At 36.1% G+C, this 7,571-nt stretch overlaps 3 protein-coding genes across 3 annotated transcripts; 2 read left to right on the top strand and 1 right to left on the bottom strand.

The window, feature by feature from the left end:
* Positions 1 to 203: 203 nt before the first annotated feature.
* Positions 204 to 1,707, top strand: LOC108833974 (F-box/kelch-repeat protein SKIP25). The gene has a single exon (XM_018607352.2). It carries the CDS (start codon positions 394 to 396, stop codon positions 1,534 to 1,536), a length of 1,143 nt encoding a protein of 380 aa, XP_018462854.2. The 5' UTR covers positions 204 to 393; the 3' UTR covers positions 1,537 to 1,707.
* Positions 1,708 to 4,547: 2,840 nt separating this feature from the next.
* Positions 4,548 to 5,558, top strand: LOC130498304 (ubiquitin-NEDD8-like protein RUB2). The gene is made up of 3 exons (XM_056991537.1): positions 4,548 to 4,706; positions 4,827 to 5,086; positions 5,206 to 5,558. Exons 1-3 carry the CDS (start codon positions 4,614 to 4,616, stop codon positions 5,318 to 5,320), a joined length of 468 nt encoding a protein of 155 aa, XP_056847517.1. The 5' UTR covers positions 4,548 to 4,613; the 3' UTR covers positions 5,321 to 5,558.
* A 382-nt stretch (positions 5,559 to 5,940) lies between these two features.
* LOC130498303 (photosystem I reaction center subunit III, chloroplastic-like) lies at positions 5,941 to 6,930 on the bottom strand. The gene is made up of 2 exons (XM_056991536.1): positions 6,516 to 6,930; positions 5,941 to 6,439 (listed from the first exon to the last, which is right to left on the bottom strand). Exons 1-2 carry the CDS (start codon positions 6,860 to 6,862, stop codon positions 6,130 to 6,132), a joined length of 657 nt encoding a protein of 218 aa, XP_056847516.1. The 5' UTR covers positions 6,863 to 6,930; the 3' UTR covers positions 5,941 to 6,129.
* Positions 6,931 to 7,571: the final 641 nt, after the last annotated feature.

The following is a 7,571-nucleotide window of genomic DNA, read 5'->3' as shown; positions in this document are numbered from 1 at the left end:
ATTAGAAACCGAATTATTCCTGAAGATTTTATAAGATATTTGTTTTAATAACATGTTGTTTCGTTATTGTTAATTAAATATGTCAAACTTTGTCATATAAATACCACTTGCCTATAATCATATATGATGCTATAAATGTAAAATAAGTATTTTCCTAGTGAGCTTTATGTATTTATTATCGATGTTAACACTTTCCAACTTTGGCCTTTTTGATATATGGCTCGCTGTCCCTACAGAACTTTTCCCTCTCGTTCATTACAGTTCACGCAATCTCATTAAATCCTAAAAGCTTTTTTTTGAAACGGTCTGTCTGGATCATTAAATCCGTAAAGCTGAAAACAGTTAACCATAAAACACGATAACAGAGCAAAGAAACTGAAACGGTCTGGATCAATGGCTACTGTCGCGGCGGTATCACCGCCGGCGAAGCGAAGAAGAATCGACGGCGGAAAAGAAATCGCCATAATCGAAGGACTTCCCGACCACGTATCGGAGATCTGCCTTTCCCTCGTCTACCGTCCGTCACTTCTCGCCGCCGTTTGTACACGGTGGCGCCGCCTCGTTTACTCCCCCGAGTTTCCACCCTTCTCTTCTCTCTACGCGCTTTTGGTGGATTCGAACTCGGATCCGGCTCGGGTCAACCCAGCTATCCGGTTTATGTGTTTCGACCCGGTTTCTTCCAAATGGGACCCGCTTCCTCCTCCTCCACCCGTCCCACCTCTTCACCGGATTCTCTACCGTCATCCGTCGTTTGTTTCATTTAACTTCCCGATTCAGTGCGTCTCCGCCGCCGGAAAACTCGTTCTCATCGCCGGAAGTAACCGGGACTTTTCTCCGGCGATCTCTCAACCTCTAATTTTCGATCCAATCTCTTCCACTTGGACCTCCGGGCCTCCTTTGGAATCCCCGAGACGGTGGTGCGCAACCGGAGCTTGCGGCGGAGCTGTATACGTTGCTAGTGGTATGGGTTCTCAGTTCTCCCCAGTCGTCGCGAAATCGGTCGAGAAACTGGATCTCACGGATCATACTCAGAGTAACTGGCAGAAGTTAAGAGAGATGAGAGACTCACGGTTCAGCCGTGAAGCCATTGACGCAGTTGGATGGAGAAAGAAGCTTTTAATGGTGAATGTTAAAGGCGACGCGGTTAAAGAAGGAGCTATATACGACGTCGTTGACGACGATTGGGAAGCGATGCCGGAGGAAATGGTGGCGGGATGGAGAGGTCCGGTGGCGGCGATGGAGGAGGAGACGCTTTATTCGGTTGATGAGAGGAATGGAACAGTGAGAATATACAATGAGGAGGAGAGAGAGTGGAGAGAAGTAACGGTTGTGGAAGGTGGAGAAGAGATGCTTAAAGGAGCTCAGCAAGTTACGGCGGTCTCAGGCAAACTCTGTGTTGTTACCGTTGACGGAAGAATTGTGGTGGTGGATGTTGTGGCGGAGCCGGCGAAGATTTGGACCGTGGAGAACCCTGAAGGGCTTGAACCGGTTTCGGTTCATGTACTGCCAAGAATGAGCCGACTCAATATCAGCTGACGTATAATTTTTTGAAACATTATTTGTTTCTTTTGCAAAAGGAACTCAGTTTTATTAGATATTTTTATTCCGTTACTTCTGCAGGGAAAGTGTTATATTGTCGTTATTTTATCTTCAAGTCAAAGCCTTACTGTGATGATGTTAGACATTTTGTAATAGTATATTGTTGATGATCGGTTGGACTTTATCTTGTTATTTAGTTTTATTTATTTTTAAATCATTAAATTTTACCAATCATGTTGTAGCTTTAATTTTAGTAGTTAAAGTCTACATCAAGTTTCTATAATTTTTTACCAATCGTACTTTAGCTTTATTTTTAAGGCTACAACAAAAAAGTTAAAGCAATTTTTTTTCTTATGTGTTTTATGTATAAAACCTAAAACTCTCTTTTATAAACTGTAGAATCTATAAAATGAAAAAACTATCTATAATATAAAGTAAATTAGATAATCATAATTAAATCATCTTTAAATGTTTAATATAAATTTGGATGTTTTTAAATTGATTGAAATATTTTGAATAAAATCGTTATTATTTACATATCACATTTTAAATAATAGTAAACTTTGATAATTTATAAAAAAATTAATATAAATTCTTTAATTGATAAAAATTAATTATTTTATATATACATTAATATTTCACATATTTTATTTTTAAATGTCTACAGTCTATAACTTACAGCTACAACAAATTTAATTACAGCAAAAGTCTCTGCAAAAAAATCTTCGGTAACAACTGTATAGCTATAAACAATTTATCTACAGCTAAATTTGTACATCTAAATTTTTATGCCGAACCAATCATCACCATTCTCTCTGTTCCAAAATATATAAAGTTTTAGGATTTTCTTTTTTGCCATCTATCTATACATTTAGCAAGAAAAGGTTATACATAAAGATCCATACTAAGGGCAGCCCAAAATACTACAAACCGAAAAAGAAAAAAAAAACAAATCCAAGGTCCAACAATAATTCAAAGACAAACAAGCCACATGCTAACCTCACGAGAAAAGCACACCATGTGCTGAAAATTTCCACCGCCGGGAGATTCGACGCTGGAAACCACCCGACACCAACACCGGAGAACATCGATCGACTATTGTCGAGATCTCATCTGGAACAGAACTTCACACACCCAACATAACTTCATCCTACGGAGAGCTTCAATCGAAACACTTCGAGATCTCATCCGCAGCACTAAGGAGCCAAACGTCACTTTACCGAGACAAACTCCGTATTACACCGGGAACATGCACCGTTCAAATATCACGACCATGACGAAATCCTTTCAAAATTGGTACTTCCAATCAACAACGATTCCGAGAAAATAGAAATAAAAGATTAAACATGGTTCGGATATGAACCACCATCACCATCTACGGAAGATGTGAGGCGGAACCAAAGCCGACAAACCACCACCGAAGAAGTAGGTGTAGTCTCCGGAGTCAAAGCCGGTCGCCCATCGATAGAGAAATGCGACACTGAAAGAGGGCCGGACATGCAGCCCCATTGGAGCCTTCCATGCCGGGGAGAGAACGCGAGGGGAGAGAACGCGAAGGTTTAGCTTAACCGTAAACATCTTATCCCGATCGACAGTTGCCGTGGAACCCACTCCATCAGCCGGAAACACTATTCAAAGCGGAGAGATTCTAGAGAGAAAACAAAGAGAAAAATTATTGCCTTTTATCTAATTTTTTTTTCTTTTATCTAAAAAATTATCATTTAAATATAAGTTAAAAATTATTTAACTGATCACTAAATAGACTACAAAATATCGTTGGTTACATAATTTTTAATAAAGTTAAAAAATATATTGAAATATGAAAACATCATCTATTTTGAGACATCAAAAACTTCATAAAACGTCATCTATTTTGAAACGGAGAGAATAATAGTTTATTATCTGCGTTTTTTAAACGTGAAATTATAATTTTATTTTCCTAATAAAATTTAAATAAAATATATTTCTGATTAGAAAGCACATGATGTAAAATGCAGAATTATTTTTTACTATACTAATAAAATTTGCATAAATTTGTAATTTATTATTAGAAAGCACATAATCTAAAATTTTTAATATTATAAATTTTATATAATTTGAGTAGTTATTTTTATTGATTTTTGCTAAAAATTAGTTTTAGTGGTCTAAAACTGTTTTTAACTTATGCCAGAATTTGACGTGGATAATTTTAATTTTCATTTTTTTTATATCGGATTATTTTTATTTTTATTTTCATTAAATATTATGATTATACTTTATTTTTCCTATATTATTATAAATTATAAATTTCAAATTAAGTACCTAAATTTTTTAAAAATATATATATTATGAAGTTTTATGTTAGACAAATAATTAATTTTAGTTATATTGGACTGTCAGAGACATTTGTATGTGTCTCCAGAAAACATTTATATTATGTTGACCCAATTTAAATTGGATGAAATAATTGGGCTCCAAAATAGATTACATAAACAATAGTTAAACATTACAACTATGTTTGTAGTTACAAGAAAATAAAATTCATATAATACTTCAACATTTAAACTAAAAAAATCATCTATAGAACAAGTAAGTATTCTTCACACGTCGAAATTTAATCTATTGAGTAAAAATAAAAGGCTAATAAATAAATTACACAAAGTTATGAAAACATAATAATATAACTCCTATAAATTCTATGCTTTATAATAAAAACCTAAAATTTTATTAAAAATATCAATATCAATTTAATCAACAATTAAATAATCTCGCGATTTTGAAACCGCGGATCGAATTCTAGTAAAAAAAACTAGATTCCCAAAAATTAAAACCCAAATCAGTACGAAATCTCCATCAACAAAACAATACTAATTTGTAAAAGGTTGGCATAAACGAAATAGCTTAGACCAAACGCTTTAAAAGTAGCTAAGTGGATTTATTCCAAATCTTGTTCTAAAAAAAGAAAGATTTATTCGAAATCCTTTTCAAACTATTTCATTTTCTTATTTGCGCATATATATGGTTAAAGCAGACTGAAATATATATAAAAAAAATCTTTGATTGAAAAGAAAAGAAACAGAAACAGAAAAGAAAAGATGCAGATCTTCGTGAAAACCTTGACCGGAAAAACCATAACCCTAGAGGTTGAAAGTAGCGACACCATCGACAATGTCAAGTCCAAAATTCAGGTGCCCAATTCTTTAACTCTGCTCTCTGCTTTCTTGATTTCTTAAGGTTTTGGATTCTCGATTGTTTGCTTCAAAATTCGATTTGGGTTAGTTGAGAATAGCTAATTTCTATGTGAACAGGACAAAGAGGGGATACCACCAGATCAACAGAGACTCATCTTTGCTGGGAAACAACTAGAGGATGGTCGAACGCTTTCTGACTACAACATTCAGAAAGAGTCCACTCTTCACTTGGTTCTGAGGCTTAGGGGTGGGACCATGATCAAGGTCAAGACTCTCACTGGTAAAGAAATCGAGATTGATATCGAACCAACCGATACTATTGATCGCATCAAGGAGCGTGTTGAGGAGAAAGAAGGCATCCCTCCTGTTCAACAGAGGTACTTGTGTATTTGTAAGTTTATTATGTTTTTTTTTGTCACCACTATGCTCTGTGTGCGATCTATTGTGTTTCAAGTTATTACTTATAAAACCGATTCTCTGTGTATTTTTTTTGCAGGCTCATCTACGCTGGGAAACAGCTAGCTGATGACAAAACGGCAAAGGACTACAACATAGAGGGAGGCTCTGTTCTTCATCTGGTCCTTGCTCTTAGGGGTGGTTCTTGTCTGTAAACTCTTTCTCTTGTCGCTGCTCTTTATTTGCTCTAGAGTATCCCTTTCTATGTCTTTGGTTGAGTCCGAGTGAACGCTATTTGAGTTTTTGATGATTTGATTACTATATTATGCTGTTCTAGTGGGTTTGGATCAATTTACTAATAATTTGTTCAATATCGGATCATTACATGTGATATCTACTTGGATTTTGGTTATTTTTCTATGAATGGGACAAGCTCTGTGGACTTCTCTAGGATTTGCTCTTTTGTTTAACCTATTTTATTTAGAAGGTTCAACTTCAGCTAGGGTTTGAGTCGCTTCTAAAACTCCATGGATCCTTCATTTGACTACAAACACTGCTCTACTTTTCCACAAAACCGCCATCATTCCATAGAGTTCCGCCATCAGACTGACCGAGCTTTTTAGATGATTCAAAACATTATCCAATCGCATCAGCTTAGAGTCAGAACCACATAAGCACACACCCGTTTTCCACTAATTATCACCGTTTCAAGTATCGTAGCAAACACTGATGTCCTCTGTTAAACACCTTAACGTATAAACCTTCTTGTTCCAAAAAACTTTTGTTCTCAGGAAAGTTCGATGTATGTGTAATAGTCAAAATTGAAGCACACAGGTAAGCAGTAATTCCATGTTTATCTATAACTTCTTCTCATTTCCCAATGTAGGATTTTCAACATTTAATCCAAATAACAAGTTCCCCATATTGCAGACATACTCTTTGACAGGGAAGAGTTAATAACCAGAGTTTAAACACATACGAAGCAAACAAAGGGTCAAATATATAGATTTTTTTTGTTTGTTTCTTAAACATCCTTGGCAATAAGATCGCCATTGAGAAACGCTCTGTAAGCAGCAACAGGCCAAATGAAACCACGGAAGATGAGACGACTAGCCAATGGTACATCAATGATGATCTCTTTCATCGCTGGTTTCTTCTCATCACTAATCGCTATCAAGTAGCTTCTCCCCACCCACCCTATCCATCCCGCAATGTAGAGAAAGAGAAGTCCTGGAGTAATGAACTCTCCCCAATGCCTCTGGTCTCCGTTCACTATCAAGTGTGGTAGCCCGTCTGCACCGCACAGAAGTCCGTACTTGCCGTAGTTGTCGAACCTTAAACAACCATTACTCACAAGATTAAAGATGAAACGGAGCGTTAATCATTTTATCATAGTGAGACGTATCGTACCTGCGTTTGGTCTTCTCGATCTGAGCGTTGAGAGCAAGAGCAGGAGCACTCTCGGGAGCGTAGAGCTTGAGAGATGACTCGAGCTTCTTGATCTGCTGCTTCTCCCTCTTGGCGAACTGTTTCGACTCCTTGCAAGGGGTTAGGCCCGAGATATCAGCGACGGCTGGCATCGGGGATGAGAGGAGGATGGAAGAGAGAGCCACCGCCGCGGAGAATGCCTTCATGGACTTGTTGTTGTTATCGGTGGAGCAGACGAATCTCGCGGTGGATTTAGGTACGGATTGAGTGAGAGTCTTGTTTTTGGATCTCGGGTTGAGGACAAGGTTCGTTGGGATCGTGAGCGACATTGCTTTCCTCTGGAGGTGGAGACGAGTGTGGAGGAGATTGAGCTTAAGGTTTCTTTTAGAGTTTGCAAATTGGATTAGTGGAGGGAGAGGAAGATAAGAAAAGCCGTCTCGTTCTCATGATGTGGCGTGTTGTGAGTGGTTGGTAAGTCAAACCTCGTGGATAAGAGATTTTCCCGCGTTTTTGTTTGTAGACATGACTTTTCTTTATATGATTGATTATATTATTTATATTATTATAGTATATCTATATATGCACAACACAAATTAACAAAATATACATAATGTAGTACTACGTAGAAGCAAGGTCTTTTTTTTTGTAAACTAGATCCGGGTCCGTATTTTTTAAATATATTAAATTTTAAATTTATAATAATTGTATTTGATATTATTAATACATAATATTATTATATATATATAAGTCTTGTATATATATATATTTAATTTATATATTATTTTAAAGAATTTTATATATATATATATATATATATATATTTTACAAATTCGAATATGGATCCAGATATCTATGGGTAATACAATATTTAGAGGGATATACGGACTTCAGATATCCAGAAGGCACAAATCCGAACCAAACACTAAGTGGGGGTTATTGGTTTTAGTATTTTAATGGATTTAGAAAAATATTGGATTTAGAAATCTTTGACAAATCCATTGATTTTAAAATCAAACAAATAAATTCTAAAATCAATAA

The sequence above is a fragment of the Raphanus sativus genome, chromosome 8 (assembly GCF_000801105.2).
Source record: "Raphanus sativus cultivar WK10039 chromosome 8, ASM80110v3, whole genome shotgun sequence".
Classification (NCBI taxonomy): Eukaryota; Viridiplantae; Streptophyta; class Magnoliopsida; order Brassicales; family Brassicaceae; genus Raphanus; species Raphanus sativus.
This window is presented reverse-complemented; position numbering and strand designations above follow the sequence as displayed.

Bases quoted from the DNA above. Each gene is read 5' to 3' on its own strand.
- LOC108833974 (XM_018607352.2), top strand. From the start codon at position 394: ATGGCTACTGTCGCGGCGGTATCACCGCCGGCGAAGCGAAGAAGAATC.
- LOC130498304 (XM_056991537.1), top strand. From the start codon at position 4,614: ATGCAGATCTTCGTGAAAACCTTGACCGGAAAAACCATAACCCTAGAG. The intron at 4,707-4,826 runs GTGCCCAATTCT...CTATGTGAACAG, and splicing joins ATGTCAAGTCCAAAATTCAG to GACAAAGAGGGGATACCACC. The intron at 5,087-5,205 runs GTACTTGTGTAT...TTTTTTTTGCAG, and splicing joins ATCCCTCCTGTTCAACAGAG to GCTCATCTACGCTGGGAAAC.
- LOC130498303 (XM_056991536.1), bottom strand. From the start codon at position 6,862: ATGTCGCTCACGATCCCAACGAACCTTGTCCTCAACCCGAGATCCAAA. The intron at 6,440-6,515 runs GTACGATACGTC...TGGTTGTTTAAG, and splicing joins ATCGAGAAGACCAAACGCAG to GTTCGACAACTACGGCAAGT.